This window comes from Penicillium canescens, assembly GCF_028828765.1.
Source record: "Penicillium canescens strain IBT 15451 chromosome Unknown utg000001l_segment0_segment0, whole genome shotgun sequence".
Classification (NCBI taxonomy): Eukaryota; Fungi; Ascomycota; class Eurotiomycetes; order Eurotiales; family Aspergillaceae; genus Penicillium; species Penicillium canescens.
In genome coordinates, this window is record NW_026703963.1 from 992,881 (window position 1) to 1,007,173 (window position 14,293).

At 48.4% G+C, this 14,293-nt stretch overlaps 4 protein-coding genes across 4 annotated transcripts; 1 reads left to right on the forward strand and 3 right to left on the reverse strand.

The window, feature by feature from the left end:
• Positions 1-1,724: 1,724 nt before the first annotated feature.
• On the reverse strand, positions 1,725-4,002 carry N7446_000380 (uncharacterized protein; the record flags this gene model as incomplete). The annotated part of the gene is made up of 3 exons (XM_058509147.1): positions 1,725-3,415; positions 3,476-3,701; positions 3,754-4,002. 3 exons carry the CDS (start codon positions 4,000-4,002, stop codon positions 1,725-1,727), a joined length of 2,166 nt encoding a protein of 721 aa, XP_058378126.1.
• Positions 4,003-5,254: 1,252 nt separating this feature from the next.
• N7446_000381 (uncharacterized protein) lies at positions 5,255-5,661 on the reverse strand (the record flags this gene model as incomplete). Its single annotated transcript, XM_058509148.1, has 2 exons — positions 5,255-5,554; positions 5,656-5,661. 2 exons carry the CDS (start codon positions 5,659-5,661, stop codon positions 5,255-5,257), a joined length of 306 nt encoding a protein of 101 aa, XP_058378127.1.
• A 1,380-nt stretch (positions 5,662-7,041) lies between these two features.
• Positions 7,042-11,728, forward strand: N7446_000382 (putative ABC multidrug transporter; the record flags this gene model as incomplete). The annotated part of the gene is made up of 5 exons (XM_058509149.1): positions 7,042-8,109; positions 8,172-9,710; positions 9,769-10,707; positions 10,766-10,999; positions 11,072-11,728. Coding segments are annotated over 5 exons (4,437 nt in total), but the record flags the coding sequence as incomplete, so codon positions are not given.
• Positions 11,729-12,005: 277 nt separating this feature from the next.
• Positions 12,006-13,037, reverse strand: N7446_000383 (zinc-binding alcohol dehydrogenase family protein; the record flags this gene model as incomplete). Its single annotated transcript, XM_058509150.1, has 1 exon — positions 12,006-13,037. One exon carries the CDS (start codon positions 13,035-13,037, stop codon positions 12,006-12,008), a length of 1,032 nt encoding a protein of 343 aa, XP_058378129.1.
• Between the last annotated feature and the right edge of the window lie 1,256 nt (positions 13,038-14,293).

Sequence of the window (14,293 nt, forward strand, 5' to 3'; positions counted from 1 at the left end):
TGGTCGGTTGTAGTGATAAGATTGGACCCGTTCGTTCTAGAAAATCTCCACATGGATTCTAAATAACTTTAAAATGCATTAAGTAGCTTTACAGTGTTCGGTGGCAAAAAGCAGGCGAATACGATATGTTCGTTTCTAACTACTTCGCTCTGCGGAGTAGGTTGAACGGATTAATTCTTATCTAGGTTTTGTAATATAGGCCCTCTAGACAAGCTGAATTATTCTGGTTGAGGTTTATCTAAATATTGGAAACAACGGACACTGGAGGAACTGGTGGCTTCGTAAACGGACCTGAATACTTGAGAAAGCAAGACCTGCCTCCGCTTAGCAAGCCATCTAAGATAGCCTGACGATTCTTATGATAAGTCACCAGTCACCCACATGGCAGATATGTTCGGTAGTAGCTGGCAACGAATAAGTGAGTTAGGGCAACCCGGACCCTGCGATATCCATATAAATTCTACCACTTCTAATGATGGCTTCTCATCATTTGCAAGAACTTCCCGCAAAGACCCCAGGCGTTCTGACACTGAATGAGCTTTTGTCAGCGCGTATGCCATGTTATGTTGGTTGGAGAGACTGGGGTACTTGTAAGCCATCTAAATGGGACTATAACATTGATCTTGTTCTTGTCTAACCACCTTTCTCCCACACTAGACGAACAGCCTACGGAATGCCCCCTCTGCTTTGAGCATTTGGATTCGACATCTCCCTTCCGGCTACTACCATGCCAGCATGTCTTTCATTTGCCATGTATTGACATATGGCTTTGCCACGGCGATGCCAGTTGCCCACTTTGCCGCCAAGCCTTCTACTACCTGAAAGGCCAGACGACGGAGCCCATTCTGACAAGTCCTTTAACAGCACAGGCCATGAAAACCATTGGAGGAAATTAAAAACATGGGTCAAATTTTTGTGGGAGAAATATGGCCCGTTAAAGATGCATATCGGTTCACGCCTGCAAAGGCTTCTTCTATAAAGGGATTGGATATCGATCCAGTAGCCATTTGTGCTGTGAGGTGAACATCGAAGTATATCAGGTACATCTAGGGAAATCTTGTACAGCAGGCAACAAGAAACGTACGCGTGTAGACAAATTTGTTCATTCAATTCCTCGACAAAGCACGCTACTGCACCGTCCCTAGCCACTTACCGAATCCAATGTACAAGTACCGCTGGCATTATCTGAACGCAAGTCATTTGTAATACACATGCCATCGCATCCATCATCAAGGATGCTGAAAAAGGTGAAAATGAACAAGTCCTAGACAAGTCATCTGATATCGATCCTATAAGGGTGGGGTTAACCTTATAGAACTAGGGACTTCCAGTAGGGAAGGGGGAGGCGCGCGGGTAGAAGAACATTAGACTGATTATAGACACCTTAGGGTATAGACAAGAGAGTTCGGCGAGTCTTTACGTCCAAATTAGAATGGGCTTGGCACTTTTTAGTGCTTCGTGGACCAGGCTACTGAGGCATGTCATTTACTATTACAGAATTATACCATCAGTCATCTGCTATAGCAGGTCCAAGATGTAAAAAGCCTTCTCAAATTGACAATCTATCACTAAATTCACAGCTCACGTAGTTCTAACGAGTAGTTACAAATTCAATATTAACTGGATGCTGAACACCCCCTCCTTCAAGTAGTATTAGATGCGCTCCGAATTGGTTGCTATCGGAAATAACATCATATAAGCACTTGTTCATCCATTTGGCACTTTCAGTTGGAGTCCAGGGTGAAACGGTTCAGCCATTTGAAGGTAGTCAATGCACTTCGGAGGTCCGAGATGAAAGACGAGCTAATGCCTTGCGCAAGATAAACACCGGGGACGTTGGATGTGATTCCGGCCATTGCCAAGGCCGAATGACCTGAGCCAAGAGCTCCCACAGTCTTCCCGTACTTGAATGCATCCACCAGGATCTGGAGGGGACGGCCAGCAGGGAACAGGCTCGAGTAGGGAGACACAGTTTTGGGCATGTCGGTGGTGCTGTTGGGCTGCTTGGTAAAGCTGCTTGGGGAGAACAGATTCTGAATGCCATCGGCGACAATGACTGCGTCGTAGAGAGATCCATCCGCAGCGGAGTAGGTCACATTAGCATTCTGCAAGGTCTCTGAGATGATGGTGACATCGACCTGGGCGGGAGCCAGGCTCTCAGCGAGCTGCATACCCTGGATAAGAGAAGCAGGGTAGGCCTGGGAAGCAAGGAAAGCAACCTGCAAGCCAGAAATATTGTACAGCGGGCTGAAGGCGCTGACTCCGACAGTCTTGTTGTTGTGGTAGAAAGTAGGGTTGGGAGCAGGGCATGGAATATGCAGGGCTGCACCAACGCGGCAGGCGAGATCATTGTCAATCATGTTCAGCTGGTTCACAACATTCTGGATCACAGACTCTTCGGTGACATGCGAAACTTCGAAACGGAGTGCATTGACAATCATTTGCTGCTCCTCGGGGACAAGCGAGTTCCAGAACAGACGGGGCTGAGTGTAGTGGTCGTTGAATGTTGGGCTTTGCTCGCGAACAAGATTGCCGCTATAGAAACGGTGGGGGGAAGTGAAAAACCCATTCCCAATGGTCTGGTTGGCTTGCATTGGAGAGCCACCATTCAGAGTATTTGGGGTATACGCATACTGGTTTGTGGGAATGGTGGATTGCATGAAACCATCGCGATTGTTGTTATGAACATTTGGACGAGGGCGGTTGATGGGAAGTTGCTCAAAGTTGGCTGATCCATGGCGCTGGAGCTGGGTGTCAAGGTAGGAGTATATACGACCCTGGAGAAGAGGATCCTCGGAAAAGTCGATGCCACGAACGACATGGCCAGGCTGGAAGCCAATCTGCTCTGTCTCGGAGAAGTAGTTGACGACATTGCGGTTGAGCTCCATCTTTCCAAGCCAGGTCACAGGGACGACATCCTCCGGGAGGAACTTGGTAGGGTCCAAGATATCAAAGCCGTAGGCCAAAGCGTCAGATTCCGGGACAATCTGGACACCAAGCTCGTATCCGGGGTAGTGGCCCTGATCGATAGCATTGTACAGGTCCTGGCGATGATAGTCGAAGTTCTTACCAGCAGCCGCCTGGGCTTCTTCCCAAACCATACTAGCAACGCCCTGCAGACTTCTCCACTGGATTCGGACGTAGACAGACTCGCCAGCGTTGGTCACGAAGCGGTAAGCGTGCACGGCATATCCATTTACATGGCGGAAAGAACGCGGGATACCATGGCCAGCCATGAACCAGAGTACGGTGTGGAAAGTACTAGGCTGCGAGGAGAAGAAGTCATAGGCAGTAGTGTGGGCGGTTCCACCCTGGGGCATCTCGGTCTGAGGCTCGGGCTTGATCGCATGGACCAGATCAGGGAACTGACTGGCATCCTGGATGAAGAAGGTGGGCACAGTCACTCCGACAATATCTGTTTCATTCAGCCTGTTAATATCGGGAGGGTCGAAACTCTACGAAGGGGCTGCCTTACCGTAGTTGCCTTCATCAGTGTAGAACCTGGTGGCAAATCCGTGCATATCACGGACAGTGTCTGGACTTCCCCTAAATCCTTGAACCGTGGAGAACCGTACAAAAGTATCTGTCTGTTTCCCCTCAGCGCTGAGGAAATTGGCCGCGGTGATGTTGGACCAATCGCCGTAGGAAGTGAAGGTTCCATACGCTCCTACTCCTCTGGCATGTACGACACGTTCGGGAACCTGATCATAGTTAGTCTTGCTGTCGTCGAGTTATGAACATAAATCAACTTACGCGCTCATGATCGAAGTGCTGAAGCTTTTGACGGAACATGAAGTCCTCCAAGGCAGTTGGACCCCGTGGCCCGACCTTCAGACTCAGCTGGTCTTGGATCGGAGTACCCCAGTCGGTGGTCATGTAAGCGTCCGTGTCGTTGCTATACAAGGCCAGACTCGCTGGAATGCTGCTGCTTGAAAGCCCTGCAAAGGGACACTGCGAAGCAGCATACCCGGCAAAGCCTAGCAAAAGCAAGAAGCTTTTCATTTTGATGACTCAATATGGTAAAACTGAAAGATGATCTTGAGTGAGAATCAACAACCTAGCTGGAAGGGGTTGGATGAGGGCTCTCTTAAAAGCAATCACAGACTTGGTTATTGTCAGCAGGCCTTCCATGGCTGCGAGATGATGGAACGTCGTAACCTTCGTTGTATACTCCAAAAATGTCTCATCGAGTTTTGTGCGGAACCAAATTGCTTCCTGATCCAAAATAGGAATAAACACTAGAGCATCAGACAATCCCCGCTTTGGAATCGTTGGAGTCGATACGGAGTTATTCCGAGTGAATGTACTCCGCATGAGTGTACAAACTGCTATATACCTATTTAGGGTTAGTGGCGTGGGCGGCATCTGGCAAGGGTCTAGTCGCTAAATGCTTAACAATAATAATGCTGATAAGTGACAGCCACGTACCCTAGCCAGAAAGGGTTACATGGCCCATGGGTTAGGGATTCAGGGGTACGTAAGCTCATACCTAATTAGCTAGAGCTACTCTATAGAGCGATCACAAGATCTACATCACAGCACAACATCCTATCTAAGTTAATGGGCTCAGCCCCTTCGCTGACACTTAGAACGCCTTCCTATTTCTACTTAGTATTTCCACTACCACCACTAGATATACGGTGCGGTTACTTCCCTAAGTTACCGAATGGCGCTTTGGAATCCTAGAAGCTCGAACTAATTAGGTCTAGTTAGGAGATCGTCTCTTAGAATTTCCTGCCCTTGTCTTGGTCGAGATATAGTAGAATCAGGGTTTCGGATCTTCCTTTCCGATCTTCCATACATACATGATACGTATTACTAAACTATACTAAATGATAACTGTCATATTCTGGCTGCTGATCTAAGAACTGCCTATCTACTACAGCCTAGCCCACTGGTTTCTATAGCACTATAAGTTATCGATCATGATATGGATTATGTAATACAAATCGGAGAATATTCCGCACAGCTTGGTACGGGAACTTTACGATTTCCAGAATAGTTTCCGCTAGACTGCGACATTGCCCATGACGTGGGCCCACGGGCAATTTTAGTAAGCATAATCTCTCTACCTCTTGCCTTGCATTATTTATGCTATTTGGCTCTGTATTCTTAATAATACCTGTAGACAGCATTACTAGAATTTTTTATACTCCGTATAGGCATCTCATAATAGTTATTAATTCATATTTATATTCACATTAATATGATACAAATTGATGTTCACCAGCTTTACCTCGCTTCCTTACTTCTCTTAAACCAGGGCGCCTTTGAGTGCTACCCTCATCTCCATGAAGAGGGAGAGGAGGACTAGTCTCGGCTTCACTATTAAGAGACTCACTCCGCCCTCGCTTCGCGCATTCACCACTAGAGAAGGACGGGGAAGGTGACTCGCCATTACAAACTCCACCTCGATCACTACGACAGGATCGTTATCATTATCATCATCATCATCAGAATCCTCACCCTCGCTGATTGCTTCAGGCACCTCTGCGGCAAGCTCGGCCTCTCTCTGTTCGTCTGCTTCTTGCAGGGCATCCAAGGGAAGGTCCTCCTTGGGCAGTTCGTCAAGTTCAATATATATACTATTTACGTAGAGTTGGCAAAACAGGTGTAAATAACAGTTATTTATTCTGCTCGGTCAGCGAGTCATACGTCCATTTTAGGTGACTTTATGCAACGGTGGGCATAATGGGCATGCTATGGGCAATGGGCGTTGTGGACGGGCATCCGAAAATCCTAATTGCCCACTGCCCACTGTGGACGGGCAATCTCGCAGTCTAGTTTCCGCGGAGATAAATGCATCAGAAGATTCCCACTTTGGTGTCGTTGGAGTCGATGGAGTCGTTGGAGTCGACACGGGGTGAATGAGCTGAATGAGCTCCGTATGAGTGTACATACTGCTACATACTTATTTAGGGTTAGTGGGCGGGTGGTATTTGGTTTGGATCTAGGCGCCAAATGCTTGATAATGACAATCCTAATGATTAGTAACTAAGGCTCTGGGGTGATCCACGGAAGTTGGCCCGACCAGGGCGGCCTGCTGGGACTCCCTGGATTTTCCGCATCGAGCAATCTCCCGCTCGTTACTCAGCAGGCACCAGCTCCAACCAATCAATATGGATCGCTTGTCTGAACTGAAGGACGAAGGATATATAGTTTGTAGGTGGTAACGATGAAGTAACCTAGTTGACTTTAATGCTTTTCTGGGTTAAAAAAAGGATTAAGGTTGAGTCAAAGGGAAATGGCTTTCCCTTTATGGCAAATATATACGGGTTTTTGAAGATGTTAGACGGGCGTTTAACATGGCCTGAGCCAAGCCAAGATCACACAAAAGTTCGGCCTGTTCCCTGTGAGCCGCCTTTTCTCCCCTGTTTGACTCTTCTCGTAGCAAATCGCTTCACGGTAGGGACACAGTTACCTGCCAGCAAGGCCGCTAAGACTGATCATTACATTGTATCCCTCAAATGACAGATGATCAGTCGCTCGGAGCAGACGAGAACCGTCTACTGCGACCAGTTTCATTTTATAGGCAGCCAAGTTTTTCTTTGTTTCAAAACGCGCTAGAACAATGTTCTCGGTGTTCCCAATATAAACAGTCGGATAGTGGATTTGTCCGAACTTGAGCGGTGTCCGCGGGCCCGTACTACGCAAGAAGCTCGGGGGGAAATTAGGACCTTGGCTTCGACCTTGGTTGGCTATCCCCTTTATTTAGGAGCTTCAAGACTACCCAGATCCATAGTTCGGAGCCCGCGGGGACCGCTGAGTCAGCTCCATTGGACTTGCCAAGTTGGACGCATACATCCAGCAACCAGGTTCCCAACACACCTCTCAGCGCTTTTCATGTTTTCATGATGATCACACAATAGCCAAGATGCCGAACCTGTGTGGCCCAGACTCCGTACCCACATGGGCTTGGCTGTAGACTTCTTTAGATGGCGAATTTCGTATAAATATTCTTCAGTCGCTTTTCAATCATCTCTTGCCCCGAACACTTTAGATACAACCTTTTAATTCCTCATCAATCTTTGAGCTTCAAGACCTAAGACTGGATCTACGACTACGAGCTGCCTCGTACAGAGCCAAAACGAGATGAGCTCCCAAAGCCAAACACGGGCAAATAGCCTCGAATCCGATTTTGTGGGCAAAGAGCCGTCTACGAAAGCCGAAATCAACAGCGATGAGAGACTGACGACCTTGGCCCGCAAATTGAGCGAGCGGTCAAACATGTCTAATTATCAACCCTCCTTCGAACTAAGGAAAGGGAGTGCTCTTGACCCGCAAAGTCCTCATTTCAACGCCAGAGCCTGGGCCAAGGCTTTCTATCGTGTCCGCTACAACGCAAATGATGGCTCTCCTCCGCGTGTCGCCGGTGTTGCTTTCAATAATTTGTCAGTTAGCGGTTACGGGAGTCCCTTGGATTACCAAATGAGCGTCGGAAACGCGGCGTTGAAGCTGCCCACCCTTGTGCACCAGTGGTTTGACGGAAAGAAACAGAAACTGAACATCCTCGAAAACGTCGATGGTTTACTGCTTCCCGGTGAGCAGCTTTGTGTTTTGGGTCCCCCTGGCTCGGGCTGCTCAACTCTCTTGAAGACCATTGCAGGGGAAACCCGTGGGTTTGAGGTAGACCCCGCGTCATACATCAATTACCACGGCATTACCCCCAAACAGATGTCGAAATACTTCCGCGGCGAGGCTATCTATACTGCTGAAGTAGATGCGCACTACCCTCAACTCGTAGTGGGTGACACTCTCTACTTCGCCGCTCTTGCTCGTGCCCCTCGCGAAATCCCCGGTGGAATGAAACGCGAGGAGTATGCCACTCACCTACGGGATGTAATCATGTCTACCTTTGGTATTAGTCACACCGTCAATACCAAAGTTGGGAACGACTTCGTTCGTGGCGTCAGCGGAGGCGAGAGGAAGCGAGTCAGCATTGCGGAGGCAGCATTGAGCTATGCTCCTCTGCAGTGCTGGGACAACAGTACACGGGGCCTGGATAGCGCAAATGCCATAGAGTTCTGCCGAACTTTACGAACACAAGGGGATGTTTTTGGCGTGACTTCGTGTGTCGCCATCTATCAAGCTCCCCAAGCAGCCTATGAGGTAAGTGTGATCAGTGGCACGGAAGTTCAGGAGTCATCAACGTATGCTGACCTATCCGTCAGCTTTTTGACAAAGTGACCGCGCTTTACGAAGGGAAGCAAATTTACTTTGGTCCCGCTCAAGAAGCTAAAGGATATTTCACCCGACTCGGATTCGTATGTCCAGAGGCTCAAACTACGCCCGACTTTCTGACTTCAATGTCGAGCCCTGATGAGCGAATCATTCGGCCAGGGTTTGAGAATCTAGTGCCCAGAACCTCGGATGACTTCGCAAAGCGATGGAAAGAGAGCCCTGACCGCCAAGCACTGCTACAAGAAATCCATCAGTACTCAACTGAGCACCCGTTCAATGCGACTGACTTTGACCGCTTTGCATCTTCTCGAGAAGCCGAGAAATCGAGCAAACAACGGTTAAATTCTCCATTCACTCTCTCATATTTTGGCCAGATTCGCCTTTGCTTATGGAGAGACTTCCAACGACTCAAAAATGACCCCAGTGTCACCCTCGCGATGTTGATTGGGAACTTCTTTGAAGCTTTGATTGTTGCCAGTGTATTCTACAACCTTCCCAAGGACACCTCCTCGTTCTTCTCCCGGGGTGCCCTCCTATTCATGATGGTTCTCCTGAATGCTTTCTCAAGCGTGTTGGAGATTCTCACCTTGTACGAGAAAAGAACAATCGTTGAAAAGCACGTGCGATATGCACTCTATCACCCTAGTGCTGAGGCCATCTCGTCAATGATCATCGACATGCCGTATAAGATCACAAACTCACTTCTCACCAATCTCGTGTTGTACTTCTTGCCAAATTTACGAAGGGAACCGGGCCCGTTCTTCTTTCTCTTATTGGTGTCATTTTCTATGATGATGGGCATGTCAATGTTCTTTCGCTTCTTCGCCTCCCTAACGAAATCGATTGAGCAGGCTCTTGCCCCCTCGGCCATTATTTTGCTTGCGCTGGTGCTCTACACGGGATTCGCCATTCCCGTCAGCTATATGCGTGGCTGGGCTTCCTGGATCCGGTGGCTGAATCCAGTCTCGTATGGATTTGAAGCCGTGATGGTCAATGAATTCCACGGACAAGGATACCCTTGCACGTCGTTCGTTCCTTCTGGACCAGGGTACGAGAATGTGTCGGCGGAAGAAAAGGTCTGCTCAACCATAGGAGCGGTTCCGGGGACTGATATCGTCCAAGGCACATCATTTGTCCGCTCTTCCTTTGGATATGAGAACAGCCATCGGTGGCGGAATCTTGGGATCATAATCGCCCTCACTATTTTCCTTGCAGCCTGTCACTTGATCACGTCCGAGCTGGTATCATCTCAACGCTCTAAAGGCGAGGTTCTCGTTTTCCGCCGTGGTAAGGCCCAGCAAGCTCGAGCAAAGCGCAACAAGGGCGATGAGGAGCAATTGCCATGCCGCGTGGTGCAAAACGAGAAATCACCCAATGAGGCACCTGAAACCATTGCCGGGGTTGAGAAGCAAACTTCAATTTTTCACTGGGAAGATGTCACGTATGATATCAAAATCAAGGGCGAGGCGAGGCGCATTCTGGACCATGTTGATGGATGGATCCGGCCGGGGACATTGACAGCACTCATGGTAAGCTAACCTGTCCCACATGCGAATGCCGCAATTTAAACTAATCCGACATCTATAGGGTGTTTCAGGTGCGGGTAAAACCACCTTACTAGACGTATTAGCCAGTCGTACGTTTATTGGGGTTGTCGGAGGCGATATGCTTGTCGATGGTCGACCCCGGGATGATTCCTTCCAACGCAAAACCGGCTATGTCCAACAACAGGATCTGCACCTTCACACAACAACCGTACGGGAAGCTCTTGAATTCAGCGCCCTGCTAAGGCAGCCGTCTCAGTTCAGTCGCGCCGAAAAGTTAGCCTACGTGGATACGGTTATCGATCTATTGAGCATGAGTGAATATGCGGATGCAATCGTCGGAGTTCCAGGCGAGGGTCTCAATGTTGAACAGCGGAAACGTCTCACGATCGGTGTCGAACTGGTTGCCCGTCCTAAGCTGTTACTGTTCCTCGATGAACCTACTTCTGGCCTAGACAGTCAAACTTCTTGGTCGATTTGCAACCTCATGGAGACCCTGACACGGAACGGGCAGGCGATTCTTTGTACCATTCACCAACCTTCCGCCATGTTATTCCAGCGCTTTGACAGACTCCTCCTACTCGCTAAGGGGGGTAAGACAGTCTATTTCGGCGACGTTGGCCCGGGAGCAAAAACCCTCACAGATTACTTTCTTCGCAACGGCGGCTCTGCTTGCCCTCCAGGCCACAATCCAGCAGAATATATGCTTGAGGTAATCGGCGCTGCACCCGGAGCGCAAACAGAGGTTGACTGGCCTTCCGTGTGGAGGAAAAGCCCTGAACATTCAGAAGTCCGGAGGGAACTTGCTAAACTGAGGGAATTGGGTAACAAGCCGGCGACAGTATCGGACGACAAATCTAGCTATGCGGAATTCGCAGCACCCTTCTTTGAGCAGCTAATCCATGTTGGACGTCGTGTGTTTCAGCAGTACTGGCGCACCCCTGCCTACGTCTATTCCAAAGCTTTGTTGACAGTTGCGAGTGTAAGTCTTATGGTTAGCCTGCTCAGCAGTTGATGAAGGCTAATTTTTTTTCCACCAGGCTTTATTTATCGGATTTTCTTTGTTTAAGATGGAGAATACTCAGCAGGGTCTACAGAACCAACTATTCGGTGTTTTTGTCTTTCTCTTTGTGATTGTCCAACTTGTTCTCCAAATCATCCCATCGTTTGTCACACAGCGCACACTCTACGAGTCCCGTGAGCGGCAGTCAAAAACTTATGCGTGGCAAGCTTTCATTTTATCTAACATCACCGTTGAGCTCTTTTGGAATACGGTAAGTCGTGGACATTTCCTAGCCAAATTCTTCTTCACTGCTTTTTGTTGCTAATTCCGTAACATCTATAAGATCATGGCAATCTTCTGCTTCCTCGTCTGGTACTATCCCGTTGGATTTTACCGCAATGCCGAGTACACAGATGCAGTTCATTCTCGGGGCACTCAGACAATTTTAGTTATCTGGGCGTCCTTCCTTTTCGCCAGTTCGTTCGCACATCTCTTGATTGCGGGCCTGGATAGCCCCGAGATTGCATCGAGCTTATCTAACATCTTGTTCATCATGATGTACGTCTTCTGTGGTATTCTCGCCGGCCCAGACTCTCTGCCACGCTTCTGGATATTCATGTACCGGGTCAATCCCTTGACGTATATGGTTTCATCCTTTTTGTCTGGAGCCGTTGGTGAGGCCCCTATGCGTTGTGCCGACAACGAGATACTGTCCTTCGCAGCCCCTGCTGGGATGACCTGTTGGGAGTACATGCGAGGCTATATGTCCGCGAACCCGGGTTACTTGCTTGATTCCGGTGCAGAGAACAATGGAACTTGTCAGTTTTGCACCATGGAGAACACTAAAGACTATTTGGAGGGTCTCAATATCCAGTTCTCCAATCGGTGGCGGGATTTCGGTCTGCTATGGATTTACATTGTTGTCAACACCGTCGGAGCTATCATCTTCTACAAGCTTTTCCGTGTGCCGAGGAGTAAAAAGGGGAGCAAAGGACATTAAACATCTGAGTACCTTCCATGGGAATATCTCGAAGGGAAGTGGTGCCAAGAGTCGGCATATGGCTATAGCTTCAACGTTGTTGCTATTCCTGGTTAAAGGCAACATGAGAGCCGATGACCATTTGAGCAGTAGAGTCAATTCGGCTATGCAGTATGTATGTAATATAGACTTACCAGAATGGAATTATTCGAGAATTATCCAGCAGTTGGTGCAATTACGTGCGCCGTATATATATATATGAGAAATGTTCAATTGTTTGTGCACATGTGGACTGAACTTAAACAGTATCATGTGCCACTACAACCTTCTCGAAGCTCGCAGTTCCCTTAGCAGATTCCAAAATAGCTTCAATACCAGCCTCATACCCAGAAACCGTCCTCAGGGTTGGCATTGCAAAAGATTTCAGTGAAGTCACAGCCCATTCCAAGATTCGGGAAGTTCGCTCCGCATCGGCTAGTCGAGCCGCGAACGTGACTCTGCCATTAGGGCTCTCGAAAGAGAAGTCGGTGGCGGTTGTTGCAAAGCATTTGAGAGCTTTACCATGAGGAATCGTGGACACAACCTTCGCACCTGTAGAGCAGCTTGAGAAGCACAGATCGGACATGTGCGCATATCCAACATTGCCAATGGTATCAAAGGCGTAGGTAAGAGGTTTTCCAGATTTAGACATTAAGAGCTTGATCTGATCTACCACGTCCTCATCGCGATAATTGAAACAATGTGTTGCCCCGAACTTCTTCAAGGCCTCGTGGTTTTGTGGTGAAGCAGTGACAAGAATAGGACTGATTCCAGCGGCAGAGGCTAGCTGTATCGCCGCTGTTCCTACACCACTGGCACCTCCCCAGATCAGAAGTGCACCGGGGTTTTCTGACTTCGAACCGGGCTCGGGAAGGCCCAACACACAAAAGAGAGCATCGATTGCTGTACGCGTTGCAACTGCAAGGGTCGCGGCAAGCTCCATGGATACATGCTCCGGCACAGGGAACACTGTCAGATCAGGTGCGATGAGGTACTGCTGATGAGCTCCATTCTTATGGGGGCGAGGGTTCATTGCAGGGGTAAGACCTGCGACCTTATCCCCGGCTGTGAATCGAGAGCCAGGACCTGCTTTGATAACGGTCCCAGAGAAGTCATAACCGGCCACGTTGTCGTTGACCCCCATGTATATTCCGTGTTTCAGATCAGCAGGGTTGATACCACTGAACGACACTTTGATGAGTGTCTCTGCCTCCAGTGGAGCATAGTTCTCTTTGATTTCCCGGATTGAGAGCTGGTTAAAGCTGTCGATCCAGATGGCTTTATGGGGCATGGTTGCTATAGCAGGTCAGTTCAAAGATAGGAAGCAGAAAGACTTGAGGATTGTTAGAGAATTGACTTTTATTCCGGGCCTTGCAATACTTATAACTGTATCCAATGTAGCTCATGTGTAAGCGGAAGGAGGATCCATTCGTAACATCCGACCCGAGAGGACATCCCGAGAGGATGTCCCGGTAGTCCCGAGCCAAGTTTGTTTTGAAATTTGGGCATTTACGCAAAATGCATCAGTCTATTATGCCATGTGAATCAAGCCAAATATGCTTCACTACACTATGCATTTATTTATCGAGACTTGGTCGCAAATGTATCCGTTCCGAGCAGGTTCAAAGTTCCGCGGAACTGATGTTCAACGCTAACTTTGTTTCAACTCGAACCCAAACTTCCACCTAAACACATTACACGTTATCCACTACTCTCTACTCTTGGGAGAACTGTATCAGATTGCAAATTACTGCGAGTCGCCTGGCAAAAATCGCAATGATATCAGCCACTGAGAAAATGCCACTCAAAACTACAACTCGTTCAGTCCTCCATAGTCGCAAGATGGCGCTCGGTAATCTTCTCCGGTAGCGACAATCCATAGCCAATAGATCCGAGGAACACAGGTTAACTTCTCTGGAATTTCTTCAGTGCATTCCGAATCATTTTGCGGGCTTCATCCATAGCATCCTGTAACGAAAGTAGTCTCAACCCACGAGAATAAGTACCTGATTTCCAGGACCATTCCCATCCCTGCTATCCTTATAGAAAACAAATCGTTAGTGCAGGGAACCACTCCCCAGCATTATCGGTCAAGCGTTGAAATAATCCGTCTACAAAGATATCCTGGGGTATTTTATACCCGCCCACCATTTCAGCCCAATCGAATGCTTGGTAAACACCACCAGCAGCTCTTCAGGCGGGAATAAAGTCATCCAGCTTTGGAAAGGTTGCATCCGCGCGATGTAGTGCCTCTGTCTCCGTCGCTTGGTATGCCAGCGTAAGTGCTAGTCAAAGGGCCCGGCATGTCCATACCGCAAAGTCAGATCTATCCCACTAATCCCTCTAACTCTAGAGCTAAATTCGAAATCGGCTTCCATGTTTTACACAGAGAAACTCTCCCAAACCCTAACGCTAATACGATGGTGAACGGCCCAGGATAAATCCGGCTAGACTGTAGATCATTTCAGTGCGTCAAAATGGAAATGTAAATTATGACAAGACCAATACACCGAAGCGTTAAATTATACGTCATTCGCAGCTGTCGCA